Here is a 26,077-nt window from a genome sequence, read left to right on the forward strand (position 1 = left end):
CTGAAGTTAATTTGACCTGATTTTTGCTCAAGAATCCAGTTTTTTTAATTTTATTGGAAGGTTCCTTGTTTTTGATGCTCTGTCATCGTGCAGTTTACTGGCAAAACTCTGCATACCAATCTGTGTAACTTCTACCCAAAATTCTGCTCCTCTTCTCAAATTTGGTGTTGCATGGACAGTCCTCCTGCATTTGCCACGGAGCTGTCACTTAAACTCCTCCTGTGCCCGCTCAAAATGTCTTGTTTTTTTGCATTGTTGTGAAAAGACCTTATAAAACTTGGTTCTGCTAATAGAAAACCTAATATAACTCTGATCCGAGAGTTATCTATATGAGTTGTTTGGGTTTTATTACATGATGTGCAAAGTATTGAAGGGACAGAAGGGTCACTCCCTCACAGGTGAGTTCTGAGCAAGAAAGTAAATGTTTCTATGTCTTCTAAGCAGTTGTTGTGGTCAGGTGAGACTAGTCATCCGTTAACTGGAAGGTTGATGGTTCGACCCCAGCTTCCACAGATAAGATATGTTTCTGCAAGATTCTGAACCCCGAATTGGCTTTCAGTGTGCCCGCTGGTGTGTCTGTGAAAAAACACTTCATAGAAGTGTTGTGTCCATGAAAGGATAAATGTAGCTTGCAGTGTAAAAGTGCTTTGAGAGGTCAAAATGATGAAAAAATAGCAACAGTACAGTCCATTTATTACTTGTTTGACCATGTCATGGTGAGGTTAAACTATAAGGTCTTCAACCCATAAAATTACAGAAAACACAAATTAAAATAATATTTCATCTAATAATGACTAACAAGCCTTGATACCAATTCCTCAATAGAGTATTTTGATTGTTAACTTTGTTTAAATTTTCTATTTTCTCTATATTACATGATGATGCAAAGCAAAACCTGCCATTGGTGTAGAAGAACTCCTCCTGTCTTCAAAGCACCTCTGTGGGCCGTTTTTACGTTTCTACAAACAACAGCCCAAGAGTATGCAGTACAAGTCCAGAAGATAAAGTTCTGGCAGAAGATGGGAACGGTGTGAATGTGAGGAAGGTCTGAAAATGCATCACACAGTGTGAGAAGAGGAGCAGAGTTTTGAGTTGCAGTGCAGCACACATGCATGAGTGTGAAAAGCAGACTTTTCAGAGAGAGCTGTATTATATTTGAATGCAAAAACAGCAAATCTTGCTTTAAAACCAAAGAAAACAAAACAAACAAACACGTGCTAGCAGGATATGCTCATGTTTCTTAATCTTGATAAAACAATCATGTTATCCTGATTATTATTTACGCTCACCATTTCTTTTTTAAAAGGACATACATAAGTCTGGAGTATTAATTAAATCAACTTAAGAAACACAATCTATTTGAATACTCATGACAGTGAAATAGTCAACATACTGTTTAGATGCATCAACAACGCTTTAGCTACAGAAAAGTCTGCGCTAACTCAACAGTAAGTTCATAAAAATGCCAAATTAAAACCTTGTGGATCAAACTAACTTGCTGAAGTCCTGTTTCCTGAAAATTGTTCCACTATTTCCTTGAATGCTACACCCATTTCAGAACTGTTAATAGGTTTAATGAGAACAATCGGGACATGATCAGCTCCACTAAAGAATGTCAACGCTTGTTTCCAATAGCAAGATTTTTATATTCAATCTTTTTTGCTCAGAGGTGATTTTAGCCTTTGATGTGTGACAAGATTAATCTTGGTCTGGGGTCTTTCACCCTCCCTAAACAAGTCATCCAAAAGCCCTCAATCAGTGCTTGATTGAATGTTTGATGACTCTAAACAGATTTCACAGCTGGCTTTAGGTTCTTGAGTGTAAACCTAAGATAAAGATGATCTAAGACTGGAGTGTCACTGTTCCTGACTGTTTTTTTTAAACACGTTTATCCTGAATGATTATTTGTGACATCTACGCTAATTTACTACATTTGCATGTGCAAACACTGAATAAATAGGTTTTACCATACAATCTGCTACACAGGTGCTGTTTGTTTCATATCAACCAGTGCTGAACAGATTAGTCTTTTTTTCTTTGAAGAGAGCATTTAACGCAATGGTGCAAATACTGTTTCCAAACTGTCTACATTTTATCGTTTAGATCATGTTGGTTCTGTACGATGCAGGGCATTAGTATCTACTGGCCTGCTTGTCTTTCTAAACAGAAACAGCATATAGCAGTCTGTGTAATCATTAACATGTGCTTTAACACCACATTTTACTGGTCAGATAAAGAGGATCATGGTGTACACAGTCAGAGACTTTGATGACTGCGACTGGATACACGTGAAGAGCACATGGATGCAATCAGCACGAATGTAAAGCGAAGCTTTGTGCTGGGGTTACTTTAGAGCATCTTCTAAATTAAATGATTTTTGCTGTAAAAACACGTAATTCATTCTATCACATAAGTTATTTTTCTTGCAGTATATTTTCTGTCAGACTGCTTTCTGACCTGGCACACTTTTGAAGCTGACTTTTTTTTCCTGTTGAGAAAGCCTTGTGTTAAAATATGACTGAATACTGGATTTTAATTACATAATTTTTACCTCAAAAAATTGGTAAATAATTTAAGCCAAACATAAATAATCACACATGAACCTTGAAGTGTTTTGTATTTATTATTATATATATTCATTCATTCATCATCCTGACCACTTAGTCCAATGAAGGGTCGCGGGGAAGCCGGAGCCTATCCCTGCAGTCTTTTGGGCAAAGGCGGGGTACACCCTGGACAGCTCGCCAGTCCATCGCAGGGCCACACAGAGACAAACAACCACTCACACTCACACTCACTCCGATGGGCAATTTAGAGTAGCCAATTAGCCTAAAATGCATGTCTTTGGATGGGAGGAAGCCGGAGTACCTGGAGAGAACCCATACTTTTCTCATTGTTTGCACATATTTTTAATCTTTTTTTGTGAAATTTTGCTTTAATGTATGGTCTGTGGTTAGAAGGTTGATGTTATTTAAAAAAATATTAAAACATTAAAAAAAAACTTTCAAATACTCAAGAACTGTATACACATACATCAAATTAAAAGAAGATTTGCAGATTAATAATGAAGTGAGCATATATATATATATATATATATATATATATATATATATATATATATATATATATATGAAGGAGAAATCCTTCTGATTTTCTGGATGAAACGGTAAATATGTGGAGTTTAATATAGATGTACAGCTGGGCTCTCTCTCAGACAGTAACTTTTACGCTGTCTAGACCTAACTAATAAGCAATATTGAGCCTATGGGTTTAATTCTTTATTCTGTGCTTACTGAAACACCTGGAAATCTGCATTTTTTTAACCATAGAAATCAGTGTTATTACAATATTGCAGGATTAAAACTTTTTGTTTGTTTCTAAACCCGCATAAGTTGTACAATATAAAGAGGTCAGTACTGAAGGATTTTCAAATGCTTATGTTGAACACTGATTTTAATGAATCTGGGATGTTGCCTAATATTGGGTGGCTGGTGTGGAGAACTCACTGTGGTTCATGGACTAGCATGAAGAGGCATTTTGTATGCTCTGCGATGTAAACAAATGTGGTCAATCGCCTAATAAATGGTTAATGTTTGCAAAAAATGAAACGTTAAAGGAATACTTTCTGTTTTTAGAGGCTTCACAGATCATTTATTGGTCAGAGGTAGTAACTTCCTGGACTTTCTTGGTTTCTTGGCAGTGGATCAAAATCAAGAAACAATAGGGCACATGTGGTTACGCCTTGGAAAATGAACTTGATGAACCTCTGTTATTTCTTCTAGAGATTAAACATATTTAACAGTGTGGTTATAAACTCAAGAAGCTTTATACAAGCTCATGTGGATTTTGTGCATAGGCTAAATTAAGGTAGTCGCTAACTAAACTAAGCTAAGTTACTCACACTTCCTAACCCTTCTCACCATGCCCACTCATTGTAATAATCCTGTAGGTAAAAAGCTTATTTATCCTCTTTCTGATCTCATGCCTGTAAGTCACATGACCATGACAGAGCCAGCTTCTAAATATTAATTTTCAAGTGTCTTCTACCTGTAACTTCAGTGTGAAGGAGGGAGGCCCCCGGCAGCGTCTGCTCCTCTCAGAGGAGTTTTTATGGAAGTGCAGCAGAAAAAACTACTTTGAATTCTTATGTTGGGTCAAAGATATTTAGTCTACTAGTCATTATAAATTATAAATTTTTGCTTAATTGGAAGTCTTTTCTGGGTGTATTTAATTCTAAGTAATGTGGGAAAAATTTAACCAATTTTTCTTTTTTAGATGAAAGACATACTAAAATAATCAAGACCAGTAAGGATGTTTCTACCAATTTGATTAAGAGAGCTAAGCATTTCCAGTCTGGCATTACTCTGTTTGTACTTCTCAAGAATTGGCATCTTTCACTGTGAAGAGACTCGCAAACACATATCACAGATTTATATTTAAAAAAAACCCAAAAAACTGATAAACCATTTAAGATCCTGGTCTACAATTTGGTAAAGGTAAATTTGCAGTGACTGATGAATTTCTTTAATTTCACATGGCCTGAGCCATGTCTACCACCTGGTTTTGGTATTAAAAAACACCCAAACAAAGTGTTTGTTATAAAACTACAGTTTTATATCTAACTATTCTTCACTGTGATTACATTATTATTTTTTAATTCTCAACCATTTGCACACAAAAAAGACATTATATTTATTTTTGTTCAAAACAAACAGAAAAACATAAAGAAACATTTTCTTCTGGCCTTTTTGTTAGTGTGAAAGTTAAAGGGTTGATACACAAATACATATAAGTAAATATGAATAAAACAGAGTAAATAGACCAACTAAATTTATTAGGTCTCACTCAAGCAGAGGATTCACCTCCTCAAGACACACTGGAATTTAATAGTAAGTAAGTGGAGGGAAACAAACCTTTAGATCCGTTATGAGCTGTACAAACAAAGCCTGAGAGATTATAACAATGAGCTGTGCAGGGCTAGAGAGCGGTATCTATCTCATATGATTAACAAGAAGGTCAATAATTCCCGCACTCTGTTTGCTATGATAGAAAAACTTACAAATCCTCCTAAACAGTTTACCCAGACCTCCTCTCCACTGAGAAATGCAATGAATTTGCTCACTTTTTTAGAGAAAAAATTTAAACAATTCGACAAAATATAAATGTCACATATTCAAACAAGAAAGCTAGCCTGTGACCAAAACTTAGAAATAACTCTGATGTTATGTCAGAATTTAATACAATTGATTTAAAAATTATACAAGAAACAGTTTTGCATCTGAAATCAACAACATGCTCTTTGGACATGATACCATCCGACTTCTTAAAAGTAGTTTTTACCTCTGTAGAAAGCGATCTCCTGCTTATTGTCAACAGCTCACTGGCATCAGGTATTTTTCCCAAGTCTCTAAAGATAGCTGCTATTCAGCCACTCCTAAAGAAAAGGACTCTGGATGCCTGTAATGAACAACTATAGACCTGTCTCTAACCTCTCTTTTATATCCAAGATAATTGAGAAAGTTGTGTTCAATCAGCTTATTGACTTCTTAAATGAAAGTGGAAAGCTTGATAAATTCCAGTCAGATTTTCGACCTCATCACAGCACTGAAACGGCTCTGGTCAAAGTCTCAAATGATGTTAGGTTGAATATGGATTCTGGTCAAGTGTCAGTTCTGGTTCTGCTGGATCTCAGTGCTGCATTTGATACTGTAGATCACAGAATTCTGTTGGACAGGCTGGAAAACTGGGTTGAATTTTCTGGAGTGGTCCTCAACTGGTTCAGGTCTTATTTAGAAGGTCGGAGTTATTTTGTTACAATTGACAGCTATGAATCTGAGCGAGTGGCCGTGACTTGTGGAGTACCTCAGGGGTAAGTCCTTGGACCTCCTCTGTTCGACTTGTATATGCTCCCGTTGGGTCAAATAATACAGAACTTTAACATAAATTATCACAGTTATGCAGATGACACGCAGCTTTATGTGTCTTTGTCACCAGATGACCACAGTCCAATAGACTTACTGTGCCAATGTTTGGAGCCAGTAAACACCTGGATGAGAGAGGATTTTCTTCAATTAAATGAAGACAAAACTGAGATTATTCTGTTTGGTAGCAAAGAGAAGAGGGTCAGCATTGGTAAACACCTGGAGACTCGAGCTCTCAAAACCACCAATCAAGTCTATAACCTTGGAGTGTTGATAGACTCAGATCTGACTTTCAGCAGTCACATAAAAGCTGTCAGTAAGACAGCTTTTTACCAACTCCGAAACATCAACAGAATTAAAAGTTTAGTCTCCCAGAAAGATCAGGAGAAACTCCTCCATGCATTCATCTCCTGCAGACTGGATTACTGTAACAGTCTTTTAACAGGACTTCCTAAAAAGAGCATTAAACATCTGCAGCTCATCCAGAATGCTGCTGCTAGAGCTTTAACTAGAACTAAGAGGTCTGAACACATCGCATCAGTTACACTGGTTTCCCGTCAATCACAGGATAGATTTCAAAACCCTGCAGATTGTTTACAAATCCCAGAATGGTTTAGGCCCAGAATACATATGTGATATGTTCAGAGAATATAAACCAAGCAGAGCTCTTCGATCCAAAGACTCGGGTCAACTAGTCCAGACCAGAGTCCAGACTAAACATGGAGAAGCAGCATTTAGCTGTTATGCTGCAAACAAGTGGAACAAAATGCCAGTGGAGATTAAACTTTCACTAAATGTAGAAACTTTTAAATCAAGGTTAAAAACATTTCTTTCTCTGCCTATGCATGACATCTGCACAGTAACTTTTACTTAATTCTGCTTTTAATTATTTTAATATAATTTATGATTTTTTATGATTTTGTTATTTGTATTTTCTTTCATGCTTTTTTCTGCAATGCTTTTAATGTTTCATGTAATGCACTTTGAATTGTCTTGTACATGAAAGGTGCTATACGAATAAACTTGCCTTGCCTTGCCTAATCAGAGTAAAAAAATATTTATTTTCATATGTTCATTTTTGTCCCTTTAAATAAAGTGAATAAAGTAATGATCAGATGAAGATCCACTCTGCAGATCACTGCATGTAAAGTTGCATGTAGAATCTGAAGGAGACATGTCCACCGAAGCTGAGTTCATTTTTCCTTTATCACTTTCAGTCCCTCCCACTCAGAGGGTCATACAACCTTGTCTGAAGAGGATTTAAATTTTTTGCTGGTTACCTGCAAAGACAGAAACTAACAGCACAGTTAACTCCCTGTAAAAAGATGCGTGATTAAGTTTTTTTGGATCCGGAAGCGTCTCCAGTGGTGGCAGATTTGGAAACCACAATCCTGTAAGAAGATGGAATGAGGAGAGAGACCAGTGTTAGTGCTTACAGCAAGAATAGAAGAAATTACATTCCAGCCCCATAACCAACACAGGGCAGAAAGAACAACACCCCCTTTTTTTCCACCACTGCTAAACCTGCTTTTAAACCTTCCTCTGGGTGTCTAAAACAACAACCACCCCCATACAGAGGAAAGTCTTCTGGCTTACTCAGAGGTTCACTGCAGATCACTTAATAAGTTCTTATCCTTCTCTGTCTGCACTTAACATGAATTTGTAGGGAGATGATTTCTATTATCAACCATGTTTAAGCCTTCTTGAATGTGTTGTGCAGTTGCAAACATTTATTTTTATTTTTATTTTTCATATAGTTTGTCTGAGAGAATTCATCGTAAATGCTGTTTAGGTCACGACTGCAGCAACGCTGTGTGTTGTCAGGACTTTTACCAGATGACACTTTACAATATGTGCCGTCTTTAAGATGGCTTTAGCAGCTGCATTCCTGGTGCACGGAGGTAGCCCCGCTTCCATCCCGTCTAATTTGGAGTTTATATAGATATAAATACACCGTGCACTGGAGAGTGGACCAGCGCCCCACTCGGCCTGCTTAGGAGTCAGAGCCACAACAGCCAACACCCCCTCCTTAACTATTGGCATACAAGTAGAAAAATATATGCCAGGAAGTGCCCGACACATGGTCATTAAAAGGTTCCTGGTAGATTAAATTAGGTTTACTGGTAAAATTAATTAAGAGTTAGATGTCAAAGATCAGAAGGTGAGGCAAAAGTTTCAAGTAAGCAGATCCAGGTTTTCCACAGAGTGAACTAAGTGACAGACTCAGGCTGCAGCTCTCCAGCAAATACCAGCTGACTCTGTTGTTTGGGTAGGATTTGTGCTGCCTGTCAGCCACATTTATGGGTTTTTAGATCTATATAATACCACAACTGAAACACAGTCTGAGGACAAAAAGGATCCATCACCTTCAGAGGTCAAAGTTCAAAATCAAGCACATGTATCCACCATAAATGACACCGTTCACAGTCACAACCAGCAGGGGCTTTACCAAACCCTTTGGTTCTGGGATCCCCAGGCCCCATCAGTAGCCTGGTATAGCTGGTACCAGGTGTTGCTGGTGTTGCTGTTGGTTGTAGGGACAGATTCTTCTCCAGTGTCCTAACCAAGCGGCAACCTCTGGTGGTTAAAAGTGAAGCCTATGCAGAAGTGCATAAAACTGCAGTTCCCCCTTCATCCACTAGGGGCTGGCTCCAAAACAGAGCAAATCCCCATAGACTCCCATGTTAAAAAGACCAGCTTCATGGCAGAAATAAACATGTTTACAGCCTGGTACAAAAATCTATTTTCGGTTTATAGGTCAGATTTACCTTCATGATAACTGTGGGGGGAGTGAATTTTTTTCTAACTTGCCCATTTAAAAGTAATTTAATCTTGAAGTTCGGCATATTTTGGGGCGTGTCCTTTTGATTGACAGGTACCAATCTCTGGCTTCAAGTCAGAAGAATGTGGAACAACCGCGGTTTTAAGACAGTTAACAACGTGACTTAGCTTTAGCCCACTTACCTCTGTTAGCTGGTTAACTCCTGTTAGCTCCGAGTTAGCTTCATCTGCCATGACGCTCACGGCCCCCTCTCAGCTCCACCTCTTTGCCCATATTTGTATTTTCCGGGCGAGGCGACGTGCATGCCCCTGCCAAAATGGCGATGGTAGGAACCGCCCACCGAGCTTCAATTCAGTTCTTCAGAAACCTATGGGTGACGTCACAGAGGCTCCGTTCATCTCTTTTCAAATAGTCTATGGTCCTAACTCGGCCTTGGGCATGATAGACATTTTGAGGTCCTTATTGAGACCATGTTATGATACCTTCCCCTTCCAGTAAGCATTGTCGCTTTAATGTACACACTCTTCATCACCACTGTCTTCTTCTTTTTGACTTAAAAGGCCTTTCTGGTTCTGATCCATATCTGACTCCCTCACAAGCATTATTCTCCTGGTGTTCACTTCACCTGCACGCCTCATCCAACCTTCTCCTTATCTCCTGCACCGAATCAGTGTTTTCTGAAGTACATATAATTTGCCTCCCAACCACCTGTACTCATCGTGATCAAGACCTATTGTGACTATACCTGGGTAATTCACGCTGCTACTCTTCTTTTTATCTGTGATTTCTTTGCATTTAATCTTTAGCTTCCTCTGAATTATACTGTTTGAGGAAGACAATGCTTTTTTTTCCCTTCCCGGTCCACCTTGGCACATCTGGCTGAACTGGGCTTTACTGTCATCTTTTGGAAAATATGCCTGTGATCTGATATTCATGTCCTTAGACACTTACTTAAGAAAATGGACAGCAAATTGCTTATAATTTTTTATATAATTTTAACCTCATTATCAACTCAATTTTCATACTCAGGCCTTTCCGCCAAACATTTCTGGGGGCCTCGAACCTCCCTTTTTTTTTTTTTAATGTCAGGGCCACAAACTCTGATTTTTATTCTTAGGGCATTAAACCCCTTTTCTTTCTTACTCTTTTATTCTTAACCAGGACTCTAACCTGATTATTTGCATTTCCCAATCTGTATGACTATCATATCGACCTGTTTCCTCCTGTGACACCGCTCACCTGCATATTAATTATATGTCCATTATCATCAGAATGACCCTGAACTGGACAAAGGTATAGAAAATGAATGATGAATGAATGAACTGAGTGATTTTGTTTGTTTTGTTTTTGTTGCACTTTGTAATGACTTTTTTTAAACTATTGCACTATTATGCAGTTAATGCTGTAAAGCACTATGAATAGTCCTATACATGAATTGCGTTGCTTACATTTGGAGATTAGGTTTAACTTTAGGCCATTATCACATTTTTATTCAAAATAAAAACAATATTGTGAATGCTGAAAACTTTAAAGTTAGCATCTTGAACTTTTTGGCCTATTTACAATTTGAGTTTGACAAAAAATCAATTATGCTTCTTATTTAACTAAAAAAATAAGTTGCTTTGGTTTTAACACAGTAGTGATATGTACAGCAGCAGAAGATAAAATATTGTCTCATGCTGAGGTTGTACATTGAGTTAAAGTTAATCATTTTAGGAGAGAAAGCTCTGGATGTTAGTTTACATCAAACCCAAAGACTGGGACTTTGAAGGCAAGGTTAATTTAGAAAACGAGCACAGATTTATTCCAGCAGGTGGTGAGTGGGATCGTTTGGTAGCTGAAACAAAAAGCACTGCTTTAGAAATACTCGATCTAAACTCAATCATTCGTGTTTCCCCAACTCTCCCAACATGAGCGCAGAGTCCTCAACAACCCACAAAGCCGCGGACTACGACGCTGGAACAGCCTTCCTCGGAGACTGGGGACGCTTCCAGCATCAGGTGTTTTTCTTCCTCTCGCTTACCACCATCCCCAACGGACTGACCGCCTTGGCAATCGTGTTTCTCGCCGACACGCCAGCCCACCACTGCCTCGTACCTGCGCACCTAAACCTCAGCGACGCATGGAGGAACGGCAGCATCCCGCTGGAGGAGGACGGGAGCCGCGGGCGCGCTCTGCTGCGCAGCAAGTGCTCCAGATACAAGCTGGACGACTTAGTGAGTTTCTCAGAGAGAGGCTTGCTGCCCGGTGTGGATGTTAATCTGTCCAGTGTGCCGACAGAATACTGCCTGGACGGATGGGAGTATGACCACAGCGTGTACACGTCTACTATCATCACTGAGGTGTGTGTTTAGACCTCTCCATACATTCAGAGGAGGCAGCTGCTTTTAACCGAGGAAAGAATACCCAGTTACACCTGGTGCATTTTATGGATCAAGCATGCCAGGGTTATTGGATGTCAAACTAGAGAAGATTTATTTAATGATTTGAATCCCCTTGTGTGTTTGTTTCTGACGGATTTGTGTTGGGTGCATGTTTGTATGTTCTTGCAGTGGGATCTGGTGTGTGATGAAAGCTGGAAGAAACCGCTGACTTCATCATTGTTCTTCTGCGGAGTTTTCATTGGTTCCTTCATTTCAGGACAGCTGTCCGACAGGTTATGGATGAAATCTTAGTGGTTTGATAAAACAAACATTATCATTATAATCCTTAGCACACTGCTGAACCTGTTTTAAGCGATGACTTAAAACAAGCTCATCATCATCATCATGTTGCTGATCATCTTCTGAGCTCAGAATGACAAGAAGTCCTTCACTTTGTTAATGATTCACTAAATTATTCTTGAACTTTATATTGTTAGACATTTATTTTTACAGTATGCTACTGGCATACTGGCAGTGTTATTGCAAAGTGTCTCTTGTTACCCATTCATAGAAGCTTTCTGGGACCTGAGCTGCAGGTCCTGAACTGGACAGACTGAAGGTGGGCAAAACCCAATATCTTAGTTAGCCTGGCTTCATGAAGCACCACAAGGCTATAAATATGACTTCCTCACCCAAGTTTATCAATAATACTTTTTTATTTAGCTTGAAGCCATCTTTTCACAACTTTAAAACCTTTCCTTTGACATAAACTTGTTGCTCTTTTTCCATTGCTCTCTTTAATGCATCGAAATATACTTTAAAGAGGTATGAATCAAGCAACAGGTTATCATTTTCTGAAGCAATTCAGAAACTAAATCAAAAGAAAATATTGAGACTAAATCATAGTCTCTGGTAAAACAGGAAACAAGTCAAAGCTTGCTGGTTAATTAGACTAGATAAACAACATGCCTCAATTTTTCACCTTTCAACTTCAACTTGTTCTTCTCAAGGATGTTTTGCAGAAAACTTTTCATCCTTTAAGGCCCAACCCATGAAGAAATGGTAAAAAAAAAAAATTGTTTTTTTAAAAAAAATAAGTCTTATGGCTGTTTAACAAAGCGTAAAAAAAGAAAAAAACTTTTGGAGGAAATATTCACCATTACTGTGTGATATGTCAAAATTATAATCTGCCTCGTCCTGAGATCTATGCAGGAGCAGATGACAAGAATCTGAGTTCAACAGGATGTTGAAATAAGTTATTACTCTAAAGCGATGAAAAAGGTCTCAGAAACAGTTTTTTTTTTTGTTTTTTATCAAATATGATACATTTGGCTTTATAGGGTTATAGCAGTGTTTCTTAATTCCAGTTCTCAGGCCCCCCCCTGCCCTGCTTGTTTAGGCAACCCTACTTTAACATACCTAAATGATATAAAGGCTGCATAGAACTCAATGAGTCAGTTAAATAATCTGACTCAGGTGCTTTGGAGGAGGGTCATGTCTAAAACATGCAGGGCAGGGGGGCCTGAGGACTGGATTTGAGAAACGCTGGGTTCAAGTTGTTTTTTTTTTTGACTCAGCTACATTGAGCACCACTCCCATTCACCTTAAACTTTGCTCTTCTGCAAAACACACACACAAAATGTTTCTGTTCACCTTCATTTGTTAATATCTCACCCAACTCCTGAGGAAAAATAATTCCTGGCTCTGCAGTTGCATTAAATAGGCTTCTTCATAACCAAGTTGCCATAACTTGTCTCAATACAAACAGATAGGTGTGGTAATCTAACAGCACAAGGAATTTGATTTAAGGCAAAAGTCATTGCTAACAACAGATTAATGATGAGTAAAGGAATGAGTTTCAACTTACACCACATGATAAAGTAATAAAGTATGAGAGAAAATATCTTCCCCATTTGAACAACACATTTATATGATCACTTCTTTGTGTTTTGTGTCCATTTCAGATATGGGAGGAAAATAGTACTGTTTGTCACCACAGCGCTCCAGATCGTCTCCACTTTTGTTGAAGTTTTCTCTCAAAGCTGGGCTGCATTTTGTGCAGTGTATTTCTTTGTTGGCCTGTCACAAATTTCCAATTATGTGGCTGCGTTTGTCTTAGGTACGTCAGCTCTCCTTTCAGCTCATTCGTTATGATACAAAAGTCTGATTCAACTTGTGTTTCAAATGATTTGTTAAGGAACTGAGATATTAGGACCTCATGCTCGGACACTTTACTCCACCGTGGGAGTGTCTGTGTTCTTCGCGGTGGGCTACATGCTTCTGCCACTGCTCGCGTTCTTCATCAGAGACTGGAGGATGCTTCTCCTCAGCCTCACTCTGCCAAGCTGCCTCTGTATGCCTCTGTGGTGGTAGGTGGTTGCGTGTTTGTGTGTCCGTTTTACTTAACTGATTCAGTCCACCGTTGTGAGGGATTTTTTTTCTTTTTTAATTAGACTTCTTTTTTTTTTAACCGTCTGACATGTTCAATCAGTTAAACTGATCTATCAAGGTGATTTCTGCAAAATCCCCAAATTACTAGTAAATGGTGGTTACTTGCTATCACTTGATAATTTATGATTAGTTAAATCATTCCTTTCGGTTTTTTTTTAAAAATTGATCTAAATATGAATAATCAAGTTCAATCTTTATATCTTTTGTTTATTTTAGGGTTTTGGATGGTTGGACTAAGAAAACAAGAACAATTTTATGAAAATACACTTTAGGGAGTAACATTTTTTATGTGTCTTACAATCTCATTTCCAAAATGTTTGTAAAAGCAATGAACTATTTAAACCATTAATTTTTGTGTGATTAGGTATAATTGCAGTAAATGAGAGTTATTGTTCAAGAACATGTGCTTCTTTAATCTGATAACCACAACAAGTTTAAAAAAAATATTTAAAAACCAGGCAAGAGGCTACAAAGGTCAAATACAAAAGAAATTGCTGCAGCATATCACTGGCTAATTCAGTTGATTTGGCAAGAAGTCAGAAACATTGTAGCAGAAAGAAGGAAAAGAGGCTAAAATCTAAAACGGTTTGCGGTAAAAACTTACCAATAAGAAACACTGCTAAATGCTGCTGCGTTCTCTGCCAAAGGCGTATTCCTGATGTGAGAATCAGTCAGGAGCTCAGGGTTTTACGCAGGATGGAGTGACCCAGCTGAAATTACCAATGACCAATGTGCTTGTCTCAAAGATTAAGCCATGCAAGTATAAGTGCATATGGCCGCAACAGTGAATAGGTCATTAAATGAGGTGAAAAGAATTTTATCTGGCTTTTATCAGTACACAGTTCAAAAGTCAGCATCTACAACAGCATTAGGGGAGATTAATGCACACTGCCTGGATATCTAACACAACTGTGAATGCACCATTGAGGCTAAATGCAGGTAGAAAAGCACCCTGAGAGAACACAGACCTCTGCTAAGCAGCTCATTTCCACCTACATGGTAGTATCCAGAATTTTGCCAGGATCCAGATCTATCTTTGATATTTTGTAGAATTTCTTGGGAACTTGTTGGGAACATCTCCTGTATTTTTTTGGCCAAGTACTCTGACCATTTATTGTGAAGTTATTTATTTTTATTTATTTAATACAGGGGCAATGCGTATAAATACACTTTTCTGTCAATAAGCCATAGTTAGTGAGAAGGCTATTTTTCATCTGCAGTCTCTAGACAGATGTTAAAAGTCATCCTAAAAGAACAAGAGTAAAATTACATAATTACATGACAATAATACATTTAGTAAAAGTAACCTTTTAGGCTAAAAGTACATTAGCGACAGAACACACTAACAATCAAAACAAAATACATGAACGCACATAGATACACACAAGGCAAGATGGCAGCAACAGTAGATTTTGTAAATGTAAATGCTGACAGCTCTGATTGTCAGTGAACCATTTCTTTAACTGTGTCTTAAAAAAATTATATGTATTTGGATTTCTGATGGATGTGGGTGTTAGGTTCCATTCAGTAGCAGCTCAAACAGAAAAAGCAGTCTGACCAAATACACTTTTTCTAAAGGGAATGATACAATCTTCCCTCGCTGCACCTCGAGTTTTGCTGTGATCAGCTGTTCGGATGTTAACAAACTGTTGAAGAGGATCGGATGATAAACCATGAATAATTTTATACAGAAGACAGAGATTTGAGTATTTGACCATGTTTTCCCAGCTCAGTAATTTGGGTTTTTGTAATATAGGACAATGGTGAGCAATGCCGGGTTTCCTATCCAGAATTTTGATAGCATACTGAAAATGGCTCAATCCCATCATGATAAAGAATTCTTCAAATAATTCCTGGATCCAGATGGTAATCTGGATCACTCCCAAGATTTAATCTAAGTTAGATCAAGACCTATTTGCAGAAAAAAAGAAGAAAAGAAATCCATCCAATAGTTTTTGTGTAAAGTTGCTGACAGACAGACAAACAAAGAGATGGATAAAAACAACCTCTGCAAACTTCTTGCGGGAGGTAATAAAAAGGCTTTCAAGGAACATGTGCTGCCATTTGAGAGACATCTTTCCCACGGCAGGCTTTTATAAGAAAGACAACTGTAAACCATTTTATTCAAATCTTGTATAACATGACATACTGTATCATTTGTCACAGACATAATTGTTTTATTAACTAGAAAACTGTTAAAGTCGAATGAACTTTCTGCATGGTAACTTCATGAAGTCATTAACACTTGTGTCATAAAGATTTTAATGACATTCATGCTGATAACTAAAATGAAGACAAATCCAGCTGTACTTTTCATGCGCTCAGTGTTGCTGTGGACTGAGCTTGTTTGCCTCTCTCCCCATTATGTTTTGCAACGAGGCAGGTTCATCCCAGAGTCTCCTCGGTGGTTGCTGTCTCAGGGGAGGGTGGAAGAAGCTGTGGCCGTTATCAGAGAAGCTGCAAAGACAAACAAAATTGAGCCCCCCCCTGTCATCTTTAGCCCTTCGCAAGTAAGAGCAACTTGATTACTGTGGTAAAGGGATTTAAGCATATCATCACACCTTACTTTTTAATGGTAAGATAAAATTAACATCTAAATAGAGTAGAGAAAAGGGATTTTTTTTTTTTTAATTTTAATTTACTTTTAATCCACTGCCACATTCACATTATGATAGCTTCACTGGAAAATCCCAAAAGATGTAGACTGAAGGTATTGATGGTCAGGGTAGCATCATTTCAAATCTGTAGCTACCTACATGAAGATTAAAAATAAAAGTAGTTCAAACTTGAGCAATTTACAATTCATGTTTGTTTTCATTCATTTTAGTGCTTTTCTGTGATGCAGTAATTGCATTAATTCCATGAATGCCTCCTTTTGTTTCAAGAATTGACATTGGATGATGGATTCATGCACAATGCAGCTAAACAAAAAAGCCTCAGCTATAGTGTGGAGTCATTTTTGTGAAGCCACAATGTAGAAAAAAAAAGCAGTGTTTGTATGTTTTCCTTACTCATGTAGCACTATGTTGATGCATGAATGGAAAAAAGTGAAAAAACAACTGAAAAAACAAAACAATTAGCAACTTCAGCCTGGTTTTTCACTTGTACCTCTGTTTGGTATGAATGTTTGCACTCAACATGTTTTATATTGATGATATTTTCTAAGTTACATGTTCTTCGTCTGTATGCAGAATAATGACTCTTCAGCCACTACATGAAAGACTATACATTTCCACAATCCTTTAACCCTTACACCTAAGGGTTAAAGTTTTCCTAAGATCCATCCTTGCCTCCCAAGCAGGGTGAAGGAGGACGAACCTTTTAGGGTTCACTGCTCAGGATAATCTTTTACTGTTGTCTGTTTTCCACACGTGTGATCACTCACCTGCATGATTGACGACAGAGATGTCAATCGTTCCTAAAAAGTTCCTGGCCAAAAGATAGGACCAGATCTAATAGGATCCCAATTTGCAAGTAGTAATATATTTGTGCAATCTAGAATTTGGCACATGGGGCTGAACCACAGTTTGTGGATGATTTACTGGGACTGATTGTGTAAATGGGGCGACAGGTGCAAATGTGTTGGACACAACCTAACTAAATGAGGGTTTTGCACGTTTCGTGGTTTGCAGCATAGCAAGTTGGAGAGAAAGCACCAGTTCAATGTCCTCCCCCTGGATGTTCACTGGTATGTGAGGTGGTGTCCTCTGGAAGTCAATCACCATCTCCTCGGTCTTCCTGGTGTTTAAGCACAGGTGGTTGCGCTCACTCCAGTTCACAAATTTCATGACTGACCTATACTCCAGTTTGTTCGCCTGAGACAAACAGCCCACAATGGCTGAGAACTTCTGGAGATGGTGTTGTTGGTGAAGTCCGAGGTGTAGAGGGTGAAGAGGAATGGTGAGAGCACCGTTCCCTGAGGGGCCCCAGAGTTGCAGACTACCACTTCAGACACACAGAGCTGCAGACGCACGTACCGTGGCCGGTTGGTGAGGTAGTTGTCCGTGGTAGTAGTCCGTGCTTCACCAACTCCAGCTTCCTCCACAGAGAGGAGGTGGCTGAAGATGAGCCTATTCATGGTCTTCGTCAGGTGGGAGGTCAAGGCGACAGGTCTGTAGTGGTTAGGCTCCTTTGCGTGTGATAACTTGGGAACCGGAACTACAAAGGAGGTCTTCCACAGGACGGGGACCTTCTTCAGGCTGAGGCTCTGGTTAGAAATGTACCTGAGCGCCTCACAGAGCTGGTCTGCACAGGTCCTGAGCAGCCTGGGGCCGATGACATATGCCTACAGTTCAACAAGGGCACTTCACCCAGGAAACAGGAAACTGCATAGCTAGTTACTCTTCTTCAGTAAGAGGAGATTCACTTTTAAATGACAGAAATCAATCATCTCACTTTGAACTGAGGGATGTCCTGCAGAAATGCGTTGGTGTAGTTATTTACCTACTTTTGAAACATTACATGGCTTTCTTCCAACTTTCTCCTAGAGCAACAAGATGGAAGTTTATGTAGTGTGATTCAAGTATACCTGACACCAAGTGTAGGCATTAGTGGTTGTTTGTTTATTTTGTGTATGTGTTGGTCCTGTGATGGGCTGGTGATCTGTCCTGGAAGTTCATTGCCTCTTGTCTGATAAAAGTGAAGATTGGCTCCAGCGATCCTGTGATTCTGAGCTGGATATAGGATAAATAAAGAAGCAGTGTTAGTATGGTAACGGTTATGAGATCCTCATGGTTACCTCTAATGGTTGTTGTTGAAAGCTTTGCAAACACTTCCCGCTGCTATGAAAATGTGTCCTATAAACCAACTCAGAAAACCCTCAACACCAGAAATTGAAACTTATTTGAAATCGATGCTGTGGACTTCTGACAGATAATCAGTCTTTGTGGGAGGAAATGAGATGGAACATGGTGCTTACAGTTTCCTGATCTAAAACATATGGTGCATACAAAAGTAGAAACCTTTGTACAAAAAATGAATGAAAATCTCACAAACTGAAAGATTCAGATCTAGCTAATGTATTTAGATGTAGAAATTACAAATAAAATGAAGAAAAGTTTTTAATTAAGTGCAATTTTTACTGTGTGCACTGGGAAATTCACCTGAAGTTAACTTTATAACCATACCTCTGTATTATCTCATAAAAATGTAGAAAAAAATCATTTATACCTCCTTAACATGACATTGGATTACCAGCGTAAAAAGCAAAAATAAAAATAAAAAACAAAAAAAAAACCTTCTATACAATTTTGTGCGAACGCAGTTGGGGTCTGTCTTGTATTATCCCACGAACTTCATTGCAAGCAAACTATATTTACTACGTCCAGTCACATGTTGTCCTGTACTCTTCTCTGTTACGAGTGACTCTCATTGAGGGTCAAGCAGTGGTTCTTGTTTAACACATTTCTTGGAGAACAAACGGACACAGTATTCCTGCTGTCACCACATGCTTGTCACAAATATTGCTGTAATACTTCATGAATGCACTTTTATACACACATAGTCATAAAACATTTCATACATTTGAATATATCTAACTTTTTAGACTTATATAGGACTGGTTGGTAATTTCTTTGTCTACTGGTTTCTTTCTATTTAAAATTGCAAATATAAACTAAAAGTTGCTTGTAACAGAATAATGCATGAAAGTTAATTACGAACAAAGAGAAACAAATTCCTGATATAATTTTTATGAGCTGAAGGGATACAAAAAGCAACTTGCTTTTTGCAATGTTGTCTCGACTGAACTTTTGTTCTTCAAAAGCACATTGTATTACATTATTTCCACACAGATGACTCTGCTTGTTAAAGCACTTTTTTTTTTTTTTCTTCGTGCTCTGCTGCCCCGGAGAAGGACGTTAAGTCTGAGAAGAAGGGGACCCACAACATCTGTGACCTGCTTCGTACTGGAAACATCCGTTGGATTTCTATCACGCTGTGGCTGATCTGGTGAGTCCCTGCTGTCCCAGCTGGTCTCCACATTCCTTACAGGGACAGACAACACACAGCTAAGCACACTCATGCAAGAAAAGACATACTGTAGAGTTTATGAACACTGTGTGACATATACTATACATGCACAGTCCTTATCTGTTCATGGGTCATCTGAGCCACATGTCAGCCCATTTTACTAACAATAAATAATGACCTGTCAGGTGCTATGAAACCTGTAACTAAGATCAAAATCAGGTTTTATGTAACTGCACAGTTATGTAACTGTCTGTAATTGTACTGTGCACGTCGACCCTGAAAACAGATGCAGTTTGCTGATGCAGTCTGGGACACGTGAAAATCATTGACAGTGAACACAGAACATCAGTGCATCTACAGAAACATTAGTCATTGGTAAAGTGGTTCTCCAGTAGTGCTTTTGTTCAAGGTTGTTTCACCAGTCTAAGTCTTTATATACTTTAAAAAGCTTTATATTACATCACAAAAGGCTGCGTTTATAGAGTGTGTGTGTGTACATATATATATATATATATATATATATATATATATATATATATATATATATATATATACACACACACACACACACACTACTCACAAAGTTAGGTGAAATTTCTGGAAAATGCAATATGTTCATGCTACAGTGATATAATATCATAAAAGTAAGACATTTAAGTAGAAGGATGCACGACTGATTTCCTCATCTCAAAAAATTAATTCAACACAAAAGGTAACAACAATGGTAGTTACACCACAACAAAAAATTTGAACGTCTCAATATCTCGTCATGTGCCCTTGAGCATCAATTACAGCTTGACAACGACGTCTCATGCTGTTCACAAGGCAACTTATTGCCTGCTGAGGCATGGCATCCCACTCTTCTTGAAGGGCAGCCCTCAGGTCATTGAGGTTCTGGGGTGCAGGGTCTCGAGCCTCTACACGACGGCTCAGCTGATCCCACAGGTTTTCAATGGGATTCAGGTCTGGAGAGAGTGCAGGCCATTCCATTTGAGGTACACCAGTCTCCAACAGCCGTTCCCTGATGATGCGGCCTCGATGAGCAGGAGCATTGTCGTCCATGAAGATGAAATTAGGCCTGTGCTGTTCATGTAGGGGCACAATCACTGGATTAATGATGTTATTCAGGTAGTATGGGCTTGTCACTGTACCATTCACAAAGTGTAGGGCAGTTCTGTACCAAGTGGACACCCCTGCCCACACTGTAACACCGCCACCACCAAAAGCTGGCCTGGTGACAACAGTGGCTGATGCATAGCGCTCTCCCTGACGTCTCCAACATCGTTGCCGGCCATCATTTCTGCTCAGTGTGAATCGACTTTCATCAGAGAACAGCACTGAGGCCCACTGGTTCCTCGTCCAGCGTAAATGCTCCCTGGCCCATGCAAGACGATGATGCCTGTGCCTGGTGGTGTGGTCAGGTACCCGTGCAGGTCGTCTAGCACGCAGACCACGCTGATGGAAACGGTTTCGAATGGTCTGACGTGACACTTGGGTGCCTCTCACCTCTCTTAAACGTGCCTGGAGTTGAGTGGCATTCATCATCCGGTTTCTCAGGGCAGTGTTCACAATGTAGCGGTCATCAGCACGAGATGTGGCCAAAGGACGTCCACTTCTAGGCCTTTCTGTGACTCTTCCAGTCTCTCCATATCTCTGTTGCAACCTGCTGATGACACTCTGTGACACTCCAAGCTCAGTGACCACTTCTGTCTGAGATCGTCCTGTTTGAAGCATCGCAATGGCAAGGGACTGTTGTTCCATTGTTAGGTGTCGTCTTGGTCTCATGATGTCAAAATGTGAACAGCATGATGAGGACAACTGTTTAAACACCAGCTCTAATTGAACCAGGACATTTATTGGTCAATTCAAGGATCACACACCTGCCGTGATTTTTGCCGTTAAGCTCCTTGTTAGAGAACAGCAACTTGTGCAAAATTTATTAAAACATTTAACAGTTGGACATGTGCATTTAAAAGCTTAGAGAAGATCACATTAAGTTCACCTGTACAGGTTTGAATGCATTTTAGGCTTGTTGTGAAATTTCACCCAAAAGCTGAATATCCCTAACTTTTTGTGAGTAGTGTATATAGTGGTGCTTGGTTGTGGAGGGGTTTATATGTAAGGAGAAGGATTTTAAATTCTATTCTAGATTCAACAGGCAGCCAATGAAGAGAGGCTAAAACTGGAGAAATGTATGTGTGTGTATGTATATATATATATATATATATATATATATATATATATATATATATAAAATATAAAAATAAATAAATAAATAAATAAAATCATGATAGAAAGAACCATAAGTAAACAGCATATTATCTTTCAAGGTTAATTTAAAATGGGGTAAGGCTAAATAAAGGACTTTCCTGTAATGTGATTAATGAAAATTAGAAATACATTTTAGACATTGTGAGCATTGTGACACTGTTTACTTTTAATCAGCACAGTTAAGAGGTTTTGTAACTGTATGTGGGCGTCTTAGTATGCTTTTCACGAGTAAAGACACTATTGATGGTGAATGAAATAAAAAAAGCTTTTGTGTAACACAGAGCTGTTCAAGTAGCGGCCCATGGGCCAGAACTGGTCTACTTAAACCAGCTCTTTGTCTATCTACTCATAAATAGTAAAATAATCATTTAAAAGCACTAAACTGTGAGTGCATGACTTTGTAACATTTTGTGACACTATGTTGAAGATGATGATGGAAGGTGTGTGTGATTTGGATTTATCTTGGGCAGATAGTTTGCGTACTAGAAAATACCAATAGAGTTTCTTTTCTTTTAATACGAGCTAGTTATTTTTATTTGTCTTATTTGGACTAAAAGCCAAAAGGTAATTCTGTGATTTCATTGGCCTATGATTCAGTTATAAATTTTGAAAATCTATTGCTGTTTTCTGTGAATTGTGCGTCAGACAGTGAGGAAGGTGTTGCTCACTGGCCAGAGCCTTCTGACAACTGGGCCAATGGGAAAATGTAGTCGCATAGGACGGGTGTAGCAAAAACTGCAGTGCAGGTTGGGTTTTTCAGGGATGGGATCACCTGTTTTAGAGAGAAAATACAGAAACCAAATGTAGCATAATGCAGTATGCCACCACCGTGACTGTGCTTTGAAAGAGCATATTACAACCACCCACTTGCAGTCCAAACCTCTCCAATACATTTGTTGCAACATACATAAAAGTACAAAGGATCCCAGATTTGCACAACTTCTAAAATCCAAAAGAAGTAACAACCGGAAGTGATTTAACTTCAAGTGGTATTTTCAGTTTCATATATTTCTCTTTTATTTCATAAACCTTTTCAGCCAAAGGCAAAAAGTCTTTATTAAATATGTTCTACATAAATTCTTTTACAGCAGAATGAGCTGTATTCTTGTAGGGTAAAAGTGGTCATGTGGAAATTCAGTTTTCCTTCTGTTAACCACATCATAGTGTCCTGTAAACAAGTAGATTAGACAAGCGAACATCTCGTGGTTTGTTGATCATAATTCAGATTCATCCCCAACAGGAACACCTTGACCATCGGCTACTTTGCTCTCTCTCTGAACACTGCAAACCTCCATGGGAACGCCTACTTCAACTGCTTCCTGTCAGCTTTGGTAGAGATTCCAGCTTACATTTTGTCATGGGTTATGTTCCGCTGGTTTTCCCGACGAATGAGTCTCTTTTCAACTCTCTTCATGGGAGGATTGTTTCTACTCCTCATACAGCTCATACCAGCAAGTATGACACCCCAGCCGGCTGCATTTTAATGCTGCCCTAATATAAACTATCTTTCTGCTGTTTAATCATCTGTTCAGGTCAACAAGAAGTCACAACTTTAAAGAAATTAATAATTTATTCCCTGCAGGTTTGGTTTATTTTGTCATAACGCTTGAGATGGTTGGCAAGTTCGCAGTGACGACAGCGTTTGCCATTGTGTACGCCTACACTGCAGAGCTCTACCCGACAGTCCTGAGGAACACAGCTGTTGGCGCCTGTTCCATGGCCTCCAGAATAGGAAGCATCGTTGCTCCATTCTTCATTTACTTAAGTAAGAATACTTTCATCACTTTGAAGAGTGAGTTTACTCATCTTTCTGTATTAATCATTGGTACGATTGGAGAAGTTGATTCAACTAAACAGTTTCCATTTTCCTCTTCTTTTTTCCATATTGAGCTCATCATTTCTTTCCTCCTAAAAATGCAAACATGCTCCTGCAAATCAGGAATATTCTTACCCTACTTAAATATAATATGAAAAATTGAGTTGTATTGATAACCTGCTTGTTTCCATTGTATGGCAATTATCTAGACCAGTAATCCCCTCCAAGTTTGTAGAGGCCCACCTGCTTGGTTGCAGCAAAGTCAAACTTCTAGCCAATTTCCATTCAATCTGACCTCCATGTCTTTGTACTCTTATAGAAAAGAGCACATTCATTCTTAGAAAAGTCCCAGGCAGAAGTAAACAAGAACTACTTGCTCAAAAAACATAATAGCAGGCTTGATTAGCAGTAACAGGGGACACAACAGTCCCCTGTAATCCATGAAAAGTTTTTCTTAAACCTTTTTTTTTTTTAAAGTATCCACTACCTATTGACTATTTTAACTGCTCTGTAGTACAATTGTAGATCAAGTTGTTGTTCACTGACTTCCAAACCGCTTTAATGTTTTACCACAGGAAGCTATTCCGTTTCACTGCCTTATATCCTCATGGGAACCCTCACAACTCTAGCGGCGTTGCTGAGTCTCCTGCTGCCGGAGAGCTTTGGAATGCCTCTTCCCGACACCATCACTCACATGCAGCAGTTTCCAGGGTAAAACAGCATCTGTAAACGTGTATTTATTTATTATTTTGTCTTACGTAAGAAGAAACCGCTTGAAAGACTTTTCTTTTCCAATGATGTTTTTAATGTTCCAATAGTTAGCTGAATCACAAATATAGACTTCATACTACTACTACTACTTCTACTACTTCTACTATACTACTACTACTACTTCTACTACTACTACTACTACTAACAAATACATTTACCTACAGGTATTAATAAAATAACCTAAACCTAAAAGTGGTCACAGCATGCATCTGCTCACATAGATGACTATTTTCATCCGCCACACGTCGCTGCGTGATTCTTTAGTGACTTTCTGCTGTATGACACATTTTAGGTTGTTGTTTTCCTTGTTCATAAGGAGAGGTGACAGATGCCATCGGTCTGCAGAGTAGCTGGGACCTTTTACACTTTTATCTCCTCCCCATTCCAACTCTTCACTTTCCTCTCACTCTCTGCAGTGTATAATTAAGGTTTGGAGTAAAGAAATATATGATGCAGTTTAGATAAAAAAAACAAACAAAATTTAAAAAAAAAAAAAAAAAAAAAAAATTCACTGTGTACATATATTATAGTACACACAGGATAGTAATAACAGGTTGTGGTTCCCATCAAATGGTGTTGACATTGCCCTTTACAAAGCTACAACCTATTAATTTGTTGCAGTCTCACAATTTTTAACCAGAGACTGTGACACCACTATGTTTCTGAAATGTGGAAAAACACACGTGCTTTATTTCACATCTTCTGTTAAGACTGAGATGGTGAATTGGCCAGATTTTTAATTGTTAACCTGACAACATGTATTTTGCCCTTTGACATACTTTTTTTTTTTTTTTTTAATACAATATTTCTGAACCAACAACATGAGGATAGTGTCCCTCCCTTTCTCAGTAAGTAAGCTATTGAGGACAATGTGGTAAATTTAATGATAATAGTCTTTATTAATTACCTCTGCCAAGGAGGTTATGCTTTTACCAGCATTTGTTTGTTTGTCTGTTTGTCTTTGGGATAAGTCATAAAGTTATGGACAGATTTTAATTAAATTTTAAGCAGTTGGTGATCTGGATTACCGTTTGGATCCAGGAACTTTTTAAAAGCCTTGGCGAAGGTTTGCGCTTTCCAAGAACGTTTCTAGTTAATTCATTAGTTCATCATGAGTTACACATTTTTTCAATATAGGATTTTTAGCATTATTGTAAAATGTTCCCATTTTACCCAAGACAAACACTGAGAGCAAAGTTTTGCTTTGATATTAATCTTCATGCATGAACTGCAAGAAAATCATTTGTTTCCTTTTTCTTTCCTCTAAACTACACTACCAGTCAAAACTTTGAACACACTTCCCCACTGGATTTAAAGTTTTCACTGGTAGTGTAGGTTGAAAATGAAGCAGGGTTATGACTGATGTGAATTATTACAGTCAGTGGATAACTGTGTATGTTTTTGTTTGTCCAGATGTTGTCGGAAAACACCATACACACTCACACACACCGACGAAGACCATAACACTGGCGCGGTGAAGATTGCACACAAGATGCATCGTTTGAATCGGACTTAAAGACTAAATGAACAACAAATCACTGTGCGTGTCTTTAAAGTGGAAACTTTACAGAAAGAACTAAATGATTGTTTGAAGATCTGATATGTAAAATCATGTGTCTAGAATTGTTTTCTCTTCCACCACTGCCAGTAATGTGAGAGTACCTGTCCGTCTTTGTGGGATTGTACCTGTTCCATCAATGCAACTGTTGTCATGCCTATGCAGACTATATTC

General features: G+C 38.5%; 1 protein-coding gene across 1 annotated transcript; it reads left to right on the plus strand.

Annotated features, from left to right (window-relative positions):
- Positions 1-10,613: 10,613 nt before the first annotated feature.
- LOC306761716 (organic cation/carnitine transporter 2-like) lies at positions 10,614-25,861 on the plus strand (the record flags this gene model as incomplete). Its single annotated transcript, XM_079247986.1, has 10 exons — positions 10,614-11,045; positions 11,256-11,359; positions 13,031-13,185; positions 13,264-13,435; positions 15,901-16,027; positions 19,369-19,466; positions 22,999-23,213; positions 23,341-23,523; positions 24,150-24,285; positions 25,759-25,861. The coding sequence occupies 10 exons, from the start codon at positions 10,614-10,616 to the stop codon at positions 25,859-25,861; spliced, it is 1,725 nt and encodes a 574-aa protein (XP_079104112.1).
- Positions 25,862-26,077: the final 216 nt, after the last annotated feature.

Source organism: Telmatherina bonti (genome assembly GCF_933228915.1).
Source record: "Telmatherina bonti genome assembly, chromosome: 10".
In the NCBI taxonomy this organism is placed as follows: domain Eukaryota; kingdom Metazoa; phylum Chordata; class Actinopteri; order Atheriniformes; family Telmatherinidae; genus Telmatherina; species Telmatherina bonti.